The sequence below is a fragment of the Lactuca serriola genome, chromosome 4 (assembly GCF_051521515.1).
Source record: "Lactuca serriola cultivar US96UC23 chromosome 4, Lser_US96UC23_V15, whole genome shotgun sequence".
Taxonomy (NCBI): domain Eukaryota; kingdom Viridiplantae; phylum Streptophyta; class Magnoliopsida; order Asterales; family Asteraceae; genus Lactuca; species Lactuca serriola.
The window spans coordinates 134,599,199-134,622,080 of record NC_136411.1 but is presented as its reverse complement, the minus strand read 5'-3'; the positions used below and the strand labels follow the sequence as shown (position 1 = coordinate 134,622,080).

Genomic DNA, 22,882 nt, shown 5'->3' with positions numbered 1-22,882 from the left:
AAGGCAAGGCAAATGATTTGATCAACATATGGACCATTTTAAGGATTTTACGGTCTTAAACTCTCATATACCCTTTCTATTTGTGTTTTGGTGATCCTAGGTTAAGCACAAGTGGTTCTAGTCCAAAGTACAAGCCATGGAAGGAAGTTAGGGCACCATTTGACCACTATAGAGGAGTTTACGGCCCAGGAACCATTCCTTGGGCGGTTTACAGCCGTAATCTCCTAAGGGGTGGTTTCTTTCATGTTTAAGGTCCCTAACACAATGGTGGTTGATTCTAGACATTATTCCAAGGCTTAGGAGGTGTTTAAGGGGCATCTTAACAACTTAAAAGGTGTTTACGGCCTTAGAAGGGGTGTTTACAGTCCAAGCATGCTCTTGGGCCGTAAACTCATGTTTACTCCCTAAATATTAAGGTTTTGGTGTTCTAAGTCCATTCATGTAAGCCCTAAGTCATATCTAAGCTCTAGAAGTGGTTTGGAAGGGTTTTGGGGCTTCAAAACCCCATTTATGTGTGTTTGCGGTTTGGGGATGTTCCTGGACCGTAAACACATGTTCTTGGTCCTTTTCAATGATTTAAACATGAATTTGAAAGCTAAACATGCTAAGCTATGAGCTAGGATGGATTACTTACCAAATTGGAGCTTGAAAGGGTGGTTTTTGGATCAAAGTTTGGATTGTAGAGAGACAGAGTAGAGAGAGAGAGAGAGAGAGTGAAAAGGCTTCAAGTGAAGTCCACTCACCATTATATAGGGTTTGAGTTTGAGGCTCGGAGGAAATCTACCCGATACTGACGTTAAACGAGGCTTATAGTCGTACCCGATTTAGTTGTCGTAACCCGATGTGGTCGAAACTAAAAAAAAATTCCAAATAAAAATTTGGGGCGTTTTCACGTGTTTCTAATGGGTTTGGACACTCATGAGGTCAAAATAAAAGTCTTAATTTAAATGACCTAATCTAAAATGTTAACGGAAAAATTGAAATACAAACGGTTTTACTTACGGAAATAGGTTACCGTGACGGAGTAATTCACGGGTTGTCACATTACCCCCCCCCCCCGTTAGAGGGAATTTCGTCCCGAAATTCAAAATTAAGATACAAATCGTGTAATTGGAAAGAGATGCAAATATTTTTGTTTCATCGAGTCTTCACGCTCCCAAGTGAATTCGAGACCCCGCTTGGCATTCTAGCGGACCTTCACTATCGGTATACGGTTTTGTTTCGTACATTCGATCTCTTGATCGATGATTTCGTTGGGTTCTACCATGAAGTTTAGGTTATCGTTGATCTCGATCTCGTCAATAGGGATCATGAGGATTTCATCGGATAGGGACTTCTTAAGATTTGAGACGTGGAAGACAGGATGGATGTTGCTAAGTTCTTAAGGTAGTCGGAGTTTATAGGCTACAGAACCAATCCTAGCGAGAATCTCGAAAGGTCCTATGTACCTCGGGTTAAGTTTTCTACGCTTTCCAAAGTGTATCATGCCTTTCCAAGGCGAGGCCTTCAACAGGACACGGTCTCCAACTTGGAATTCCAAAGGTTTCCGTCGTTTATCGGCGTAACTCTTCTGTCGGTCTCGTGAAGCTTTCAGTCGGTCTCGGATTTGGATGATCTTCACGGTGGTGTCTCGGATGATTTCAGGATCAGTGAGAGCACTGTCGGGGACTCGGCTCTTGGCTAGCTGTGTGTCCCCTACCTCAGCCCAACACAGAGGGGATCTGCACTTGCGATAGTAGAGGGTTTCGAACGGGGCAGCCTTGATGCTGGTGTGGTAGCTGTTGTTATACGAGAACTCGATCAAAGGCAAATGGGTGTCCCACGACTTTCCAAAATCGATGACACATGTTCGCAACATGTCTTCTAGGGTCTGGATAGTTCTCTCATTCTGTCCATCTGTCTGAGGATGTTAAGCTGTACTCATGTCCAGCTTTGTTCCAAGAGCTTTCTTAAGGGACTGCCAAAACCTCAAGGTAAACCTGCTATCTCGATCGGGGATAATGGACACACGCACACCGTGCAGCCGGACTATCTCTTGGATGTAGGTTCGTGTAAGTCTTTCCATCTTGAATGATTCTTTGATCAGAATGAACTAAGCGGATTTTGTCAAACGATCGACAATTACCCAAATGGTATCGTACCCACTCGAAAATCAGGGTAACTTGGTGACGAAATCCATGGTAATCATCTCCCATTTCCATTCAGGTATCTCGGGCTGCTGGAGCAAACCCGAGGGCTTTTGATACTCGACCTTTACCTTGGCGTAAGTCAAACACTTGCTCACAAAGGTAGCGATTTCGGCTTTCATGTTTGACCATCAGTAATGTTTCTTGAGATCCAGGTACATCTTATCTGAACCTGGGTGAACAGAGTATCTGGTCTTGTGAGCTTTGTTCATAACAACTTCTCTGAAACCTCCGAACTTTGGGGTCCAGATCGATCCATGAAACAGTAGACTCCGTCACCTCTGATCTCAAGTTTCTTCTCCATTCCTCTCAAGGCTTCGTTCAACACGTTCTCTGGTTTTAGGTCTTTCAAATGGGCTTATCGGATTTGTGCTGACAAATGGGAATGGATGGTCATCGTCAATGTCTTCACCTTGTTGCTTAAGCTTTCCTTTCGGCTAAGGGCATCTGCTACCACATTGGCCTTGTCGGGATGGTAGCGGATTTCACACTTGTAGTCACTGAGCAGCTCTATCCATCGTCATTGCCTTATGTTTAAGTCTTTCTGATTGAAGATGTGCTGCAGGCTTTTATGGTCAGTGAAGATCGTGCACTTAGTTCCGTAGAGGTAATGTCTCCAAATCTTTAGTGCGAAGACCACTGCTCCTAACTCCAAGTCGTGAGTTGTGTATTTACCTTTATGTGTCCTCAGTTGTCTCGAGGCATGAGTGATAACTTTTAAACTCTGCATAAGTACACAGTCTAAACCCTGATTGGACGCATCGCAATAGACAACGAAATCCTCTGTCCCTTCGGGCAGGGACAGGATAGGTGCGCTGCACAAGGCTTGCTTCAACGTTTGGGATGTGGTTTCTTTCTTTTCACTCCAACAAAAGGGTACACTTTTCTGTGTCAGAGTGGTTAGGGGTTTGGTGATTCTGGAAAAATTCTGGATGAATTTGCGATAATAGCCGGCGAGACCCAAGAATTGACGGATTTCTGTCGGTGTCTTTGGTTCCGACTAATTCTCTATTGCCTTGATTTTGGAAGGGTCCACGTGTATGCCTTCCTCGCTTACCACGTGACCAAGGAAAGTGGTTAGACCGAAGGGCATCACTACGAACTCGTAGTGATCATATCGAGTCTTAAATGTTGTCTTGGAAACATCATTCTCGTAAACTCGAAGCTGATGGTACCCTGATCTGAGGTCTATATTCGAGAGGTAACTGGCTCCCTCAACTTGATCGAAAAGGTCGTCTATTTGAGAAAGAGGATAACGATTTTTGACTGTCAACTTATTCGACTCGCAGTAGTCTATGCACATTCGAAAGGATCCATCTTTCTTTTTCACAAACAATACCGGGGCTCCCTAGGGTGAGGAACTCGGTCTGATGAACCCTTTGTCGAGCAGCTCATTGAACTGACTGGATAACTCCTACATTTCTGTCGGAATTAAGTGATATGGATACTTGGCTATAGGATTAGCTCCAACAATTAGGTTGATGTGAAACTCGACTTGACATTCGGGAGGAATTCCTGGGAGCTCTTCAGGGAAGACATCAGGAAAGTTGCAGACTTTGGGGATGCTCTCGATGTCTTTAACTTCCTATTTCTCATTGATTACATGAGCTAGGAATGCATGACACTCCTTTCGCAGAAGATTTTGAGCTTTGATGCAAGAAATGATGCGAAGATTGGCACTAAGTTTTGTCGTCGTAGATCATAAGAGTCTGATCAGAGGGGAGATTGAGACGGATGGCTTTTCCATAACAAAGGATATCAGCATGATTGGGACTCAACCAATCCATGCCAATGATAATGTCAAAGCTCTTTATGTAAACGGGCATTAGGTCGATGGGAAAGGAATGATCGTTCAGGGTAAGGGTGCATCCTAGGAATATATCGCTAGCGTTTTCTTTCTCACCATTATCCATCTCGACGATAAATGTTTCAGTTAATGGCTGGGGATTATGCTTAAGGAGATGTTTGAATATATGGCTAAAAAAACTTTTTTAGCACTAGAATCGAAAAGAATGCGAGCATAAGAGTTGTCGAGAAGGAACGTACCCGTGACAACGGTGGGATCGGCGATTGCCTCCTGCTGCTTTATAGTCAAGACTATCCCAGTGTTGTTGGTGGTTGTTGCTCTTGGGCAGTTTCGCTTGAAATGCCCGATTTCACTGCACTCATAGCAGGCCTGATCGACACTCGCTCTGGAAGCTTGATTGGTTGGTTGAGCTGGTGTTTTTGTAGTTTCGAGCAGTGTGGCCCTTTTTGCCACAGCTGTTGCAGATCAACTCACGGCACGAGCCAAGGATACGATGGTGGTAACTGCACTTGTCGCACCGAGGGAGGTTACCAGCATACATATCGATAGGTGCTTGAGCGGTAGGCGCAGCGACAAAAGTGGTAGCAGTGTGGACTGCCACAGTTTGTGCTTCTTGGAGGGTCCTTTTGAACTCTAACCCTTTCTCTTTTTCCAGAAAATCTTCTTACTTTCATTACGCTCATTTCGTTGCCCTTGATCACCTTCATGATTTTGGTAACGGGTGTTAGTTCCTAGTCCACTGGACCTGTCAGGGTTCAAGTGTGACATTGCAGCCGTCACTGCGGCAGTAACAGCTGCCTGAAATATGACGGGGTCGAATTGAGAAGGATGCGGTGGCGGAGGGTTGTTGTTCCTTGAGCTGGGTCCTTTCTTTGGAGGCATATTGATCAAAAATTATTAGGAAATAGAGGATGGTAAGTCCTCTGAATTGAATAATGAGATATGAAAAAAGAGACATCTCATTATGATAGATAAAGTGCCCTACTAAGAGATAACATATAGGAAAACTACTAAAACAAGGGAATTATCGCTAAGGAAATAATAAGTAGCAACACGTGGAACGAATTTCTACAACGTATTCGGCTTTGTCTAAATACTCCTATAGTATTTTTATGGTTTGATGCGATGACGACTCATTGTTTTGATATTGGGTAAGTTTTAGGCAAGCTGCACACCACAGTCACTCCCAAGCACATGTCGACCGTGTCTTGAATGAATATAGTTGATCAGGCTATATTGACCCTAGACACGACTACATAATTGCCCAGGTTTAACCGCAGCGCACAACACCCAATTACTTATGTTTTGTTCAACTCGTAGTTATAGTTCCTGGCGGTTAGGTATTCTTGTGTACTTTTTAAAAATACTTATATTTTAAAGTTTACTTTTAGTTTAGAGCACTTTGGCCCCTTACTGTTTATAGTCTTATACCATGTAAGGTCCGGTATACTTAGTTCACTAAAAACAAGGGCTCTGATACCAATCTGTCACACCCCGGAACGTTTCCGCCATCGGTTTCGGGGTGTGACAGGTACAAAGCAGGAAGTGTCCACTACTTCGTCCCTGAAGTAGAGAGGAAGGTGAGCAAAGTTGAGTATACATCTGGCAGCTTCTACTAGAGTATCGTTCCTTCGCTCTACTACCCCATTTTTTTGTGGTGTGTAGGGAGTTGAGAAGTTGTGAGTAATGCCTTTGGAAACCAAGAAACTATTTAGGAGATGGTTAGTAAACTCAGTTCCATTATCACTACAGATACGTCTTGGTAACTTGATCTGAAGTTCGATTTCCTTGACCAAGTTGATCAATACCTGTGGTGTTTCTGACTTGATTCGAAGAAAGAAGAACCATGTGAAACGTGTAAAGTCATCCACTATAACCAGTATGTATTTTTTGTGATGAAGATTGGCTACAGTAGATGGACCGTAGAGATCAATGTGCAAGAGTTCCAATGGTTTAGAAATTGAGGATTCAATCATCGAGGGGTGACTTGCTTTGAATTTCTTTCCACATTCACATGTAGGACAGAGAGTATCATTGCTGAACTTGAGAATCGGAAGACCTCTGACGAGTTCACCTGTGACCAAATTGTTGATGTATCTGAAGTTGAGATGAGCTAGCTTGCGATGCCATAGCTAGCTGACTTTGGATACTGTTTGGACAGGAAGCATAATTGCGGTTTGCCTATGATCAGAGATACATCCACAGGGTACATAGTACCTTCGGATCTGGACTGGATCAGACAAGTGCTCCTATCGCTTGTCATTACATAGCAAAAATGGTCATCAAATTCAACACGATGGCCTTCTTTACATAGTTGACCAACACTGATGAGATTGTGTTTAAGGCTTTCTACATAAGCAAGCTTTTTAATAGAGAAGTTTCCCATAGCAAGAGCACCATAACCTCGGATTATCCCATTCGCATTGTTCCTGAATGTGACATTCCTAACATTGCAAATTGGCCTGAAATCTCGAAGGTATTCTAACCTTCCTGTCATGTGCATGGAGCAGGCACTATCGATTAACCATTCTTCTTCATGTTCCTACTTGCACAAGGCCTGAAAATTACATGGTTGGTTTAGGCATCCAAACTAGTTTGGAGCCTGGGAGAAAGGAAGAGTTTCTGAATGATGCATGAATCGAGGTTGCAGGGACTGGTTTCGTGTCAACTTTTAATCCTAGTCCTGGGTGTTTGTGAGTTTTTGGAGTGTTGCGATTTTTTGAAAAGTTACGAGGTTTCTAAAAAGGATCAGTTTTGACATGAGATAACCTTTTCTGACAACTATATTGACATTGACAAGCTGAAATTTTGTCTTTGTTTTGACACTTGGTTTGGTCAGCGGTCAGAAGGATGAGGTAGACTTGTGACTGGTCCGAGGTTGGTAAGATCTAACATTGGTGTTGTTTGAATTTGAAAAAGGTTGTTTCGAAAAAGATTTAGCACGTGTAGATAACTTGGACCTTTTTCTAGGATTTGATAAAATACCCTTCCACTTGTTGAAATTTTGATGTGATTTTAAAAGTGTTGGAGTGGGTAAGATACCCTTCCATTTTGGATCATTTGAGGAATAGATTTGAAAACCATTGACTGGAAAAGACCTTTCTTTCTTTTGGGTTGTGTCAGATGATTTAGGAATGGATATTGAAACTGTACATTCCTTTTTGCATGTTTTCTTGATGGGAGAGTTTTTTGAAAAATAGTGAGCAAAAACAAACTTTTCTGGACTCTTAGATTTTGGAGATCTGATGTATATTTTATTTTTTGAAAAGGTTTGTTGATTTGTGCCTTGGGATGAAAATTCCTCTTTCAAAGCCTTTTTTGCTAAGGTTTTTGGAGAACCGTAGTCATTAGTGTTCATCTGCGGTTTCTTGGAAACCTTTGAAGATTTTTGAAAACGAGGGCTTGACTCATCCGAACTTGAAGAGTCAGGATTTTCAGAGCATTGACCTACTTCAAAGTTCTCTATGGGTAATTCATGATGAATTGGCTGAACAGTCACGAAGATTTTTATTGTGGACTGCGGTAAGGATGACTTGACTACCGTAGAGTAAGTCTGAATTGTGACTTCAATGGGACTTTTGTGGGACTTCTGTGACTCATGACTACAGTCAGCGATACTGCGGTCTGAGGATAGAGATGGAAAGTCCAAAGAGACTTCGGGACTATCTATGGCTATTTCTTCATCAAAAACTGATGAGGAGTTTGAATGGATTGTGCCACAGATAGGAGTTTGATCACATGTGTGACCCGAAACATCAAGCACAATTTCCTCAATAACACAGTTATTGCTTAGATTATGAAATCTACCGAAGTGAGTTCTGATGTCTTAAGGAAAAGTCTTGTTATTGACTGGAAAAAGAAATTCTCGGTCCGGAGGGACATACAGTCTATCTTTGTTAAACCGAGGTGAGGAGTCCTTTGCGGTAGGATATCCATTGGACCAACCCCAATTGTATGTATTGTCCACGGTTCCATTGTTAACCAAATTTTCAATAGCTTCACTTTCATTGAACAATATTTCTATGAATAGATTTAAGCGTACAATCTCACTCTGAGCTAAATCGCTTTGGTTCAAAGCTATCTCTAGTTATGTTTCACTCGACATTCTGGCATCTTTTTCTAACTCTAAGTCCTTTTCTAACATAGCCATTTTGATACTTTTGTTGTCCAGTCGTCCTCTCACATGAAACATCTCTTGGAACGCTATGTTCTTCTCATCTAAGGCTTTGTTGTAGTCTGTAAGGACGACAACACATGTGTCATTAAGATTGTCTATGAAGGGTTGACAGTCATGCATGTTATAGTCTAGAGTTTGAATCATGAGTTTTACTTGTTCGACGATGCTTAGAGTTCCATCTTTTTCCATGTAGCAGTAGTTTTTTTTTTTTTGCTTTGTAGACCCATCATCATCAGCAATTGCTAGCATGTAGATTTTGCCTTTTCCTTTGGTATTGCTGATGGTTTCTTCTTCATCTTCGGATGGCCAAACTTCATGGTCTCTTTTCACATAAGCTACGTATGATCTAGCATTTTCCTTTTCCTCCAATTATTGAGCCATTCTAAGGTAGAATGCTCTGTCTTTTACCAAATTTTCTTTGCAATCTTTTGCAAAGTGATTCTCTTTGTTGCACTTGTGACATATTATAACATCACTTTTGTCTTCTGAGGGAGTACCTGAGTCAGAGGTTTGAATGGATTGCGGTGCCTCTTTTTGTTGAGTATTTTAAGATTGTGGTGGTGGATGAGAACTTTTGGGGTAACGAGAGTGATTATTCTGGGGGTTAAAGTTACGCTTGAAAGGAGGTTTGTTGAATTGCTGATTTTTTCAAAAATAAGAAGGTGGTAGCCGGTTGAATTGTTGACTAAGAAGAGCGATAGCCTTCTAGAATTCTTCTTCATCATCATATTCTAAGTTGGCTTCATAGGATTGTGGTGTAGTGTCATACGAGAGAGAGAGTAGGACTAATTATGTGGAGCTTCTGCTACATGAGCAAGTGGTCCTCCGAAGTCAGCACAATCTTTGAGTACAGTGGATTCTTGTGCTTGCAGTTCACCGTAGAGCTTGTAGTGAGACTATGAATGAATCTTTCTATCCCCTTGAACTATCATCTTGGCAGTAGTCCAATGTCTTCCCAAACCGTTGAGAAATTGAAGGTCTGTTTCATGGTTACTGCGGACGATGCCAACATTTAATAACTTGGTGACTATCAGGTTGAACCTTTTGAAGGAGTCTTCTAGACTTTCTCCAGTATGAGCTTTGAAGTTGTTGAATTCATTGAGTGCAGTAGTGAGCTTCTTATCTTCAGCTTGTTCTGAGCCTTCATATAAGTTCTTAAGAACATCCCAGATCCCTTTTGCTGATTTGCAGTTTATGATAATGTTGAAGTTGTCAGGGGAAACTCCACAAGAGATTTCATAAAAGGCAACAACATCATTTTCCATTTTATCAAGATCATCTTTGGTGGGACGGTTCATGACTGGTTGTCCTCCTCCTAGTTTGGTTGTGGCTCCATCAGTTTGAACGGGTGTAAGAATGGGGACATGTGGTCTTTCTTTTACGGACCGCCATACATCTCTACCAAGTATCCATAAGTACCTTTCCATTCTCTAAGACCATTGATGGTATTCATTTGCCACCAAAATTAGAGCTCGATTAGAACCACCAACACTGTTGGAAACATTTAGAGATAGTGCTTGTGCCATTTTTCCTTTTTTTTTTAAGAAATGAGCTTCAGTGGTATCGAAGGCCCTTTGAAAATCAGAGTTTTGTTATTCACAAAGCAACCATTGTCGCTCTGATACCAATTGTTGAGAGAAAAACTTGAGACACACTTGAACAAACGTTAGAACAAGTATAGTTGCGGAATAGTGAATAGTTAATCTCAAAGGATCTAAAAGCTCAAGAATAATAAGTTAATGAGTTAGATAGTTAGAGAGTTAGTTGCGGAAATGTAAGGAAATATAAATGATAGTAGGTTATATATCAAGTATACACATAAGTTGATTCATAATATGGAATGCATTCAGACCAAGTTAGTGAGTGAGATCAAGCTTCGTGATGATGTCACGAGTGACTTGCTCCGAAGAGAACTAATATTCAGTTATGTTCGAGAGGATTTGAGAGTAAGAAGAAATATGAGATGCGTAGATATAGACTTGAAGATTGTTCAGATATTTGATTGATGATCTTTCCTCTGTATTACATAAGAAAGAATGAGCTCTTTATATAGAGACTCAAGAGTTACATTGGATCACATCTCTAAAAGTAGCCATTCAGGGCATACTGGACAATATAGAGTATTACAGAAAAGTAGATGAAAATAAACTAAGTAAAGTAAGTAAGATTGTGGTTGGATAGATGACTTCGGATGAGGCTGCTGATGAGGGCTTGACTGCGGATGATTGAGGGATGCAGTAGGCAAAGTTCAAGAGGGTCACTTCATGATTCAACAATTTCCCCCTATGTGACCTCTTTAACTTTTCTTCATCTATAAATTTTTAGGAACTTGATCAGAATCCATCAAAACTTTCTGATATTTTCCAACCAGGTGAACCTTCTCAAAATTTTGAACTTGACTTCGGCAGTAGTGTGTTTAGACTTTTCTGCTGTGGTTCATAGATTTCAAGTTGCTTCCTTGTAATTCGATTCATGGATGTCATAGGAATGAAGTATTTGACCTTATCGACATTCCTTTTGACGATGACTCCAAGTTCAGGGAAGTTTTTTGCACCTAGGGATCTTTCTTTATAACCATCAGTAGGCGTTGGTGCATGATCGAGTGGTGGTAGATCGAATTTCTTGGCAATTGTAGGGTGGATGTCCGAATCAATCTTTACAAAATCACAGACGGTTTCCTTCAGAAAAATACTTGCCATTTCAAGTGCTATCTTCTTTTTCGGATACTTTTCACACTTGTTTTGGAACACATTTTCTATCAGAAAGACTTCTTCTAGGTTCATACATGGTAAGTCAGCTTGGGTGCGGACATTGTCCTGATTCCTTCTTGTAAGGGTGTATTGAATGAAGTCAGCCTTCATGAATTTTAGCGGCTTGAAGTTCTTGACTGCTGATGGTCTATAGTTAGATCAAATTTTCTTTATGAAAGAGGCATGTTTGGCATGAAAGCGATTGAGTCTCTCGAATTCCATAGGAAATCTTTGGTGATCCGGTAGGCTACAGTCAAATTGCTCAAATACTGTGAAGTATTTAGCGTTTGGGGAGATAGGAACATCCCAGTAGCCATCAGAAAGGGGTTCAACATAGGTGAGGGTAAGGTTTGTAATCATCGTCCAGTAGTCTGCGGTGGGGATTTATCCAAGAGTTGATCAAGGATTCATCCATGATAGTGTTGAAACTACAAGTCAAAAGAGTGAAAATAGTCAAAAAGTAATCCCAAATCTCCAAAGGAGAAGAAAAGAAAGGGTAGGCCACTGACTAGGGATGTGGAAATGAAAAAAACAGCAACATCCACAAGTCAAAAGAGTCAAAATAGTCAACAAACTTAGGAAATGGATGGACAAGCAAGGTGTAACAGTAAAAAAAAAACATTAAGCTTTACTATTTTTTTTTATTTAATCTTTAGTGTCTACTATTGTTAACACGATTACTGTTTCATTAACAGGGTAAAGCAAAGGCATATCAATCTGTTAAAGGGATACATGAAGGTAGTAGCAAGAACATTGAAGATGAAGAGCTGCAAGATGTTATGTTGGTCCAGGATTTGAAGAGGGATGCACATGCTACATATTTGGTTGCATCAGGATACTCAGAGAATAAGGTGTATCATGTACTATCTGAACAACATTTACATGTTGATCTTTTGGATGAAGTTCCACCTATTCTGTAACCTATGCATGAAGAAGTTCTAGAGGTTGAACAAGTTCAACCTGTTCCGGAAGAAGTTCCACATGTTGGACAAGTTCCACCTGTGCCTCAAGTTGATATTGTACCTAAAACAGAGGATGAAAGCATTGCTGGAAGACCACCATCCCAAAGGTTGATGAGAACAAGGAGGCCTTCTTAGAGAATTACTAAAATTCAGACTGGAATGAAGGTTGTTGGAAAGAAGGCTGCTAGACCAGGTCGAAGTAGGTTGGACTGTGTTTCTTTGGAGTAGATTAGGGTGCAGAAGGTTCGGGTTGATGAGCATGGTTTATGTTAGCCTTTTTTGTATTAGGTGATGTACCCTTAAGTAATCCCGTTGACTATAATTATATTTTGTATATCGTATACCGAAACATTACTACCCCTTTTGTAAATGGGATGGGTCAATTAGCAAAATGTATGGATTTTGATGGTAAGATTTTATGTAATGTTGGTATGGTGTTTATGGTAATTTTTTGTTACATAAGTAAAGGGTAGTTTGGTCTATTAGCATCGTACTTCCAATTCACTTGATTATTTTTTGGTATTTTTCATAGCATTTTTGTTAAAATATGTGTAATGTTGGTATAGTGTTTATGGTCATCATTTTTATCTTTTATAATCTCAATTGTTTCATAAGGTAAGGGTATTTAGGTCCTTTCTTTTTTGGTTACTAGTTTGTTATTTGGGTAAAGGGTAGTTTGGTCTACTAGCATCATATGACATCATACTTCCAATTCACTATCATAAACATACACTTCACTATATATATATATATATATATATATATATATATATATATATATATATATATATATATATATATATATAGGGAAGGGTTATTTGGAAAACAAAAAAAACCCTAAAAATCATCAAAATACATAAAAAAAATACTTAGAGATCACAAAACTTTTTTTTTAATTTTTTATAGAAAAATCTTAGCTTTTTTAATAAAATCACTTAAAAAAAATAATAAATCAATTATTTTTTAAATTGGTTTTTTCAGCGATTTTATACTAAAAGCTGCGTTTTTTTTCATAAAAAATTTTAAAAAAAGTATTGTGATCTCTAAGTATTTTTTTATGCATTTTTTTTTATTTTTAGGGTTTTTTGTTTTCCACAGAACCTAAACACACACACACACACACACACACACACACACATATATATATATATATATATATATATATATATATATATATAAATTGGTCAACATTGGAACATACAAACTTCAAGGTACTACATCAATACATACACACAAAAATGGTCAACATTTGACCTTAATCGATATTAATTAATACTTAAAGAACTACCACAACTTCTTCCTCCTTACCCCGTGTAGACCATCCACATCTAAATTCCTACCATGACTACTAAAATAACAAGCAAACCAATCATAACCCTAAAAATATTCATCAATCTTATTTCACCATGATGAGGGTTCCTTTTTCCCTATCAAGTGGTTTTTTTCTTCTTTGCCATAACTTCAAACAGAAGTTCCTTGTACCATGGACTTACTTCACCGTCATACCATTCAAAGTAGCCACAATCTTCAACTTCATTAGGCCAGTACCTGTACCCAAAGTATCTTCTTCCAGGATTCTTCTCACTCGTTGGTATCTTCAAGGGGCAATTACTCCACAGTAGCACGTCCTAGAGGGACCATTGTTTGACTTGTTTACCCCACTCATTGATCTAGTTGATTGAGACGAAGACACCATTTCATAATGCTCGTGAAGAAGAACTGAGATGAAATACTACTAGAAAAACAGCCTTTTACGACGCGCAATTTATGATACACATTGACTTATGATACGCAAATGTGCGTCATCTAGACATGTCGTTTTATAATTTTTAATGAAACGCGCGTTGTTTAGTAGCAAGCGGGAAAAGAAAACCCAAAAATTAGAAAAGCTCGCTTTCCCTTCCATCTTTCCCTCTTTTCCCTAAGCATTTTTTGACGCATCGTTATATATCCCCACAATCGACGATACATCTTTCCCCTCCCCACATCGACCGCCAACTACTGCCCTCGCACTCCAGCCACCGCTATGTGCTCTTTCATGGTCGTCGACCCTCCGCCATCTCCGACGCTCCGCCATCGTCGACGTCGAGACGAGTAGTGGTAGAGAAGATGTCGGGGAGTCCTTTGTTGTCGGGGTTCTCACTGGCGGCTCATCCGGAGATAATGAGAGCAACGCGGCAAACCAAATTTCAGGGGCAAATTTGTCGATCTGTTTTTAGGGTTTATTCCCACTCATCATTCCATCGCATCCTCTTTCAATTTCTCATTATAATCTCTCCCTCTCATCATTCTGTCGCCTTCCAAGCAAGATTTCGCATTCTCCATTCAAAGTTGGTGCTAGGGTGAGTTCGATGGAGCTGCTTCTTCGTAATCCCACTAACACCCTCTTCATCTGTTAAGGTTCCCTCTCCGCCGATTCCAGTCAGCAAAAGAGATGATATAAAAGGTAAATTTCTTTTCTTTTTAGTGTTTTCTTCCATGAGATTCTGTAAACTCTAAATATTCTTTTTTTTCCTGTTCACAACCATAGCTTCCATCTCTGCTGGAAATGATGAATTTATTAGAAACATAATTGTTGAAGACATTGATAAAATCGGTCATGATGGAATAATTTCTATTGAATCTTCTTCATAAAGTGAAACTTCTGTGATTGTTGAAGAAGGAATAAAGGTATCAAGTGAAATACATCTTGTGATATTTTATTCATACATCATAGCATCTATATGTTTCTATTTCCTATGTTCTTTCTGCATTAAGTCAAAAAGTCAAAAAGAAAATTGATATAGCTTACTAGATTAAGTTACTTACTAATCATGTATTACAGGGACCAAAATTAGACATATGTCCATTGTTTTAGACCTTAAGGTTGATCTCAAACAGGAGTCTGAAATGGCAGTTGAAGGCACCACTACTCAAACCAATGCAGGAAAAACTAAGGTTATTTACTACACAAGTCATTGTTTTAGACCTTAAGGTTGATCTCAAAGTAAGGTTGCTAAGATATTGGCTTCTCCTACTAAGATATTGTGTGAAGAGTCTGATGGGGAAGACAAAGACAAAGAACCCTATGTTTATACGTATAAGGTAACCTATTTTTGATATAAAAAGGGAAAATCTTGCGTTTAATTTTTGGGAATGAAGAACTAATAAGATATATGATTGTTTTCGATTAAAAGGTTTTATTTTTGAATGTGCCCTAGATATTGGAAGCTGACTTACAACAAGTAGCAATGGTGATGGGGATTACAGAAGAGATTGATGTAACTGATGATATCAGTAATGCGGATGCTATTTTAGCATCCAGTTATGAAATGAAGGAGAATCCATGGATACGTAGTGTAGCCAAATTTCACCAGTTACTCGTGTTTGTTATCAAGGTGTTTATTTTGTTATGTTTTGGTTTGAGTACAAATAGAATATATATGGATTTAATTGTGTTATTTAATAAAGTTTTGTTGAATCACAGTCAACTACCATGGCTCAAATGGTGAAAGCAATTCAAATGATTCTCGAGAGGGACTTATTTGGTGCAAAACTGAAACAACTAAAAAAAAACCCGATGGATATTGAAATTGAAGATGATGTTCCAAGAAGAATAGCATCAATAGAGGAGATTGATGCCTTAGAGGTATTTTTGTTCCATTGTTATGCAAATTTTTAAGGCACTTTTATCCTTTGTTATGTTAGCACTGATTGTATTGATTATAGGAAGTTCGACTTGCTATAGAGTATATTGTGATTCCAAGTGGAGAACCTGTGGAGCTTCTACCTCGATGCTCAAAGATAATAGCTCAACAACTTGAGCTTGTAAAAAGTTATCAATTGCCTATAGAAAACTTGGGCACTGACCTCAATCCAAGGCTGCAGATTCTTCCACAAAAGTTAAACAAGAAATCAGGGAAAAACTCCAAACCTAGTTTATGCTTCATTGCACCTATGGGTGGTGTTGCAGGTATAAGTGTTGCTAGGCTGCCACTTTTGCCTGAATAGTGCATGTAACAAAAATAGTTGAATTTGAAGAAAAAGCTCTTCACACAATGACACAAAAAATGGTTTGACTCATAAGGAAATGATATGCTTAATGTTATACTTAGGGGTTTTCTGATGGTGTTTTTTGTCATTTGTTTCCTTGTTTTTGAATTTTTTCAGCAAGAGGTGGTTTTAGAAAGGTATTGGCTTGGGGTTTAGCTCGCCTTTAAAAAGAAAAGTAGGTATGTGCTTATTTTGTCTATCTGTTCTACACACAACATCTCTAAAGGAATATGGCAAGCTTGAATATTTTATCAGATTGCTTATGGTTATGGGATATTTCAATAGTATCATGATTAAGAAACTTTTCACTCTACATAGGTTTTTACGTAGCTCTCCAGTTGTTAGGGCCCATGTAGTTACATCAACACAAGTAATCCATTTATCTTTTTCTCAGATTTTTCTTCATTTGAGTTTATTTCATATCCATTTCAAGAAATTAATAAATATATTAATATTTTTTTTTGTAAACATTTAAATTTACGATACGCAAAAATGTGTGTCATCTTCGTTTATGACATGGCCTTTCTTGACAGGTGTTTTAATGATATGCATGCGTGTCATAAATGCATGTCGTAAATGCACGTCGTCTCTCGTTATGACATGACCTTCCTTGACGCGCATTTGCGTGTCGTCTGAGCGTTTTACAACATGCAATGAGCGTCGTAAAAGGCTGTTTTCTAGTAGAAGAGAAGATCGATCTACGGTTGTAAAGGGTTGAGGATGTTAGGGATCAATTATAAAGGCTCAACTGCCATATAGGATCTTAGGTGGATGCCACATAAGCAAATGGCCCACTCAACAAAATTCAAATCGGTTGACCTGAAGGCAACTAGTCATATGGTTACATTTAGTAAAAAAATCAATAACACAGTGTCAAAATTGACACAAAAAAAAACATTATGTCAAATTTGAATTTTTGCGTAAAGTGGGTGTTTTTGTGTTATTTACTCAATTTAATTTACTAAATACATTATAAATATTTTAATCATATTTCATTAAGTCTCATAAACATCAATTAAGTACAATGAATGAAAAACCATTTTAGCTGCAGTCACTTAATTTTGAATAATCTTTAATTGAAATTTGAAAAGTTGAAATATTAAAATGGAATTTCATTGTAATTAATAAATTTTATTACATCAGTGTGGTTAAAGATATAATTTTAATTATTCTTTCAAATATTCACTTAAATAATGATAATTTATATAATAATTTAGACTTCTATACATATAGTCCTTATATAAAAACTACATATAAAATATTAGACACACATAACTTATTTTTGAATAAAAGGTTTTGATGTTTTTGTTACAATATTTAGTCAAAACATTTGATGGTTATATTATTCTTTAATCGACTAAACACAATTCCATTCCTATTTTACTAATACTCATTAGTATCAACATAAATAAAAAGCTCTACTTAGTTGTACTGGTTTAATTTTAAATTAAACATACTGATACTTTATTGGTTTTACTATTAGTCCAATGACTATTTTATAAATTGTTGAAAGTTAAAAGGTATAATGTTAATGTAAAACCTAAACTGTAATTAGAAAATTAATTAAAAAATTCCTAAAAAATGTATATAATCAACAATATAATTGTATTATGTGCAATGCACAAGTATTCGCCTAAGTGGTAAATAATTTATTGATCCCTCACTTGTGGCTATCGATGGTTCTTTACGCTCACCGTTAGAAGCATTCAAAGGTAACTTAGTTGATCGACACTTCTTTGCCCTCACCCTTACATCATCTTCATAAAAAAATCCTCAATCTCCACAATTAATGCTGATGCAGGTAGAGGATGGCTATGACGGATAATGGTCTACAATGATGTATACTCTGTTGATGCAACAAATGAACTGAAGTGAAGATACTGGTGGTCTCTGTGGTATTAAAATGACAAGTTGGTAGTGATGTTGACAATGTCTGGAAAGAGTGAAGGAGGTTTCCTCTTGAGAGGGTGAAGGATGGTGATATTGGGTCTCATCCACCATCTGGATATGCCTTAGATATTGTGATTAAGACGAAGAAGAGATAAAGTGTAAAGAAAACATGGAAAAAAGAGTAGGGAGGGGGGTATCGGATTGGGTTGGGATGTTTTTTAATTTCTTTTTACTTTTTTTTTAAATCATATTTAAACAAAAGTAAATGTAAAAGTAAATAAAAAAGATAAAGAGTTTATTTTATGGATAAAAACCAATCATATAAGTTTTAGAAACAATAGAGACAATGTTCGTAAAAAAATTAACAAGAAATGAGTCTATAAATTTGATAAATAAGAAAGACCATTTATATTTATTTTACTTAATAATAATAATAATAATAATAATAATAATAATAATAACAACAACAACGACGAAGACATGAGAAAAAAACAAAAAAGAAAAAGAAATACAAATAGTCAAATCAAAATTTAGTTTATTAGTTTACAAAAAATCTATCAAAATAATATTAAAAGATGTATATAACGACACTCAATTTTAACATTTTCCTCTGAAATGTTCTCAATCTTTTATGGATTCGAAATATTACTTAAAACATTAACCGTTGATTCCTACTAAATACAATTATGTATTTACATGTAGTTTTATAAAACTATATAAAACATAAACTGTTGATTGGTACTAAATAGAATTGTTTTATAACAATTATTTATGCATTAAACTATATTTTTGTACAATTACATAAAATATAAATTGTTATCTATAAAAACATTACAATTATTTACAATACACACATTCTATAATCTTCTTCATTTGAGATTCATGCTATAAATACACAAGAATGTCTTCTCTTCCAAAAAGTGTGCATGACAACTGTTAGACGAAATGCCAAAAATGATTCATGTATCGATAGTGTTTTTGTTGTTGTTTTCAAATGCTCTTGTTTATAAAGTTTGTCATGCTTCTTCTTACTCCCGTCTCATAAGCGGTGGTGTTGACCATCATCGTCATTCTCCCATTAATAAGCAACCACTCGCCAAAATCGCCATTCACAAAACTGTTATCGCTCTCCATGAATCAGCTTCCATTCGTTATAACCTTAACCCTTTGCTATTGGGTATCAAGGTCAAGACTCGTTTTCCTCCCGTTAATTTGAATAACTATTCAAATTCTATGACTTCAATTTCTAAATATTACGATAGGTGGCGGATGCTCAATGGATTAACATAGATCTCGAGTACCCTGAACCATCTGAGGACGATTGGGTTGGAGTTTTTTCTCCGGCGAAGTTCAAGTAATCTTATATCTTAATATCTATAGTAACTAATCTTCCCCGTGAATGATTTATTTGAAAAACTGAATGAATGGCAGTGCTTCTGATTGTTCATCTGAAGCTGGTAACTGGCCGGAGACTCCAACCTTATGCACAGCTCCAATTAAGGTAAAACACCATTAATTACTTTGAATGATTAAGAAACTCTGTGATAATATATAACATATGTTTTTTTAACTTGTAACAGTACAAGTTCGCAAATCAGTCCACTACTGATTATGTTCGAACAGGAAAAGCTAAACTCACCTTCCGGATCATCAATCAACGTGAAGATTTCGCGTTTGCATTATTTACAGGCGGATTAGAAACTGTGTGTGAATTAGTCGCTCTTTCTGGTTTCCAGTCGTGATTTTTGGAATTCTGCAATGTATGTGATTTATCACTAATTGGTTTTTTTGAATTACAGCCGAAATTGGTTGCTGTTACTGATCCTATATCATTTCCAAACCCTAAGGCCCCTGTATACCCTCGTCTTGCCCATGGAAAAGCTTGGGACGAGGTGTACATTTACAAACTCTAAGCCTTTTTAAATTCTAATCTTTATATATTTTTTTATATTGGGTGTGTAGTTTCTAACCTTTTTTTCTAATTTTCTTCAGATGACTGTAACATGGACAAGTGGCTATAACATTGATGAAGCAACTCCAATTGTAGAATGGGGATTGAAGGGTCAAAGCAAAATGCTTTCTCTAGCAGGAACGTTGACTTTTACACGTGGCAGCATGTGTGGTATAACTATAATAAATGAAGATTAATTTTGTCACATGTCAATCTCTCATGAGTTATGACACTTGTTATTTTATGATATTTTTGAAATAAATTATATTCACATGTTGATTTCTAGGTTTTTCCAAATTTTTAAATTAAAAAGTCACATAATACTTATATATTTATATATGCAAAGTATCAAATGTTATAAATATGATAGTAATTGTAATTAATATGTTTTTTCTTTCCTTATTTCAAAATTTTAATTAAGAAATACTTAATGTTTACATTTTAATATTTAATTTTTTTAATCAATCCGTGTAATACACAGATTTTACACCTAGTAAAAATAATAGTTGACAATCATTTTTTTAACCGATGCCATGTAATGTAGGCCCACCTGCACGTACAGTTGGATGGCGTGATCCTGGTTTTATCCACACTAGTTTCTTACATGACTTATGGCCAAACACCATGTATGTGTCTCATTTTTCACATAACAATTCTAAGAATAAAGAAAATATGGAAAAAAGATATTTTTTTATTTTTCGAAAATTATTTAATGAATGATATTAAATGACTATTTTACACCTATGGTGAAGATATAACAGTTCTTACAAATCAGAACATTATTTTTCCAGGTATGAATATAGAATGGGGCATATAATGGTAGATGGATCAATCATTTATAGTGATATGTATACATTTAAATCATCTCCATATCCGGGACAAGATTCCCTTCAACGTGTTATCATATTTGGAGACATGGGAAAGGTAGTAAGAATTTGTTAAAATCATATAATAAAATATTAAAATATCACAATAACTAATTTTTAAAATTCATGTTTCTAGGCAGAACGTGATGGGTCAAATGAGTATGGAAATTATCAGCCAGGATCCCTACTTACAACAGACCAATTGGTCAGTGACCTTGAAAGCTATGATATAGTGTTTCATATAGGAAATTTACCATTTGCGAATGGATTTCTCTCACAATGGGATCAATTCACAGAACAAGTCGAACGCATTTCATCAGTAAAGCCATATATGATTGCAAGGTTCGTGTTTCTAAATATAATAAAATTTTAATGATATATAGTTCTATTTTCTAACTAAATTATGTATTAAGTACTTTCCTTTTATATTGCAGTGGAAACCATGAACGAGATTTTCCTAATTCTGGATCTTTTTACAACACTCCTGATTCAGGCGGCGAGTGTGGCGTACCTGCTGAGACCATGTATTATGTTCCCGCAGATAACAGAGCTAAATTCTGGTAATAATATTTATTTAGACCTATAATATTTTTATAAAAAAAGTCTTGTTCATATTGTATGTTGTTTACAGGTATGCAACGGATTACGGGATGTTTCATTTTTGTATAGCGGATTCAGAGCATGATTGGAGGGAGGGTTCAGAACAGTATGCGTGGATAGAGAAATGTTTTGCATCAGTCGACAGACAAAAACAACCATGGCTCATCTTTGCTGCTAATCGTGTTCTTGGTTATTCTTCTAACAATTGGTTAGCTGATGAGGGTGCATTTGAAGAGCCCATGGGTCGTGCAAATTTGCAAAAACTATGGCAGAAATACAAAGTAGACATCGCGTTTTATGGGCATGTCCATAATTATGAAAGGACGTGTCCTATATATCAGGTACTAACTTACTAACTGATTCTGATACCATGTTAGATATATAGAGATAGACAGTGTCATGTTGACTTGTTGACTTTTTTGTATAGAACCAATGTGTGAACTCGGAGATATCGCGGTATTCTGGTACAGTGAATGGGACAATTCATGTTGTTGTTGGCAGTGGAGGGAGCCATTTGTCAGATTTTACTCAGATAAATACGTTTTGGAGCTTGTATAAAGATCAGGATTGGGGATTTGTAAAACTTACTGCGTTTAACCACTCTTCACTTCTGTTTGAGTACAAGAAGAGTAGTGATGGTTTGGTTTATGATAATTTCACGATTTCAAGAGATTATAGGGACGTGTTGGCATGCGTACATGATGGGTGTGAAGATACTACTTTGGCAATTTAAATCCCATAAAAAGTAGTTCTCCTATAAAAATTTGTCATATTAGTTGTTAAGACTTAAGGATTCCATTATACGAATAATGTTTGTAGGTGTTATGGTTGTAATTCTAGCTTATTACTATATAACCAAGTTTCAATTATAATGTATTTATTCCGTTATTTTTGTTTAATTTTTCTTGATATATATGGTTTCGTGCTCCTTTCTTAGTTGGTTGGTACATGGTAATTGTTTTCTACAAGCATTAAGCAAAATCATTTTTATTACTATTGGATATAAGCATACTTGAGATAGACATGTACAAGTGTATAACTATCCAAGACTTCTTGAATTACATGACGGACGTTGAAAGGGGGCAAAGTGGGCGGCTGTACAGATCCCAAATTTTTTTATTATATATTATGTATGCATTTATTTAAAAATAAAATACTTATAATATCTATAGGGACCATTTTTCTCTGACTCGTCCTGAGCAATTTATGATATTTACATCCTTAGGTCCAACCTATTGAATTATTTGAAGAAAACCTTAAGCGTAACCATAAAGTTAGTGTTATCAAATTATTTTTACATCTTTGCAATTAATAATGGAAAATTTTACAATAATCTTTATATTTTTCTTATTTTTCTTATAAATTTAGTGGATTTTATAATTTCATGAAACCATTTTGATTACAACTGTTTTTTATATCAACAACTTTGGTTATTATCACAGGTTTCACCCGATTATTTCGCTTATATTGACCTTCAAAAAGATTGTTCAACATATGAATGGACATGATCCTCGAGGGACTATGGGGGCAAAGGCAACCGCCTAATTGTTTACATTGCAATAAAGGCCACTAAAGTTATATATGTCTGGAAAATACTAGTGGAGCATAGTTTTGTTTGGTTTTGTTATTGGTTAGAATCAAACCGCAAAACACAAATGTGG

At 36.9% G+C, this 22,882-nt stretch overlaps 1 protein-coding gene across 1 annotated transcript; it reads left to right on the top strand.

The window, feature by feature from the left end:
• Positions 1–18,688: 18,688 nt before the first annotated feature.
• Positions 18,689–22,120, top strand: LOC145102612 (nucleotide pyrophosphatase/phosphodiesterase-like). The gene is made up of 12 exons (XM_079040057.1): positions 18,689–18,989; positions 19,067–19,158; positions 19,236–19,305; positions 19,385–19,507; positions 19,604–19,696; positions 19,797–19,926; positions 20,300–20,381; positions 20,547–20,679; positions 20,758–20,963; positions 21,056–21,181; positions 21,253–21,562; positions 21,649–22,120. The coding sequence occupies exons 1-12, from the start codon at positions 18,750–18,752 to the stop codon at positions 21,952–21,954; spliced, it is 1,911 nt and encodes a 636-aa protein (XP_078896183.1). The 5' UTR covers positions 18,689–18,749; the 3' UTR covers positions 21,955–22,120.
• Positions 22,121–22,882: the final 762 nt, after the last annotated feature.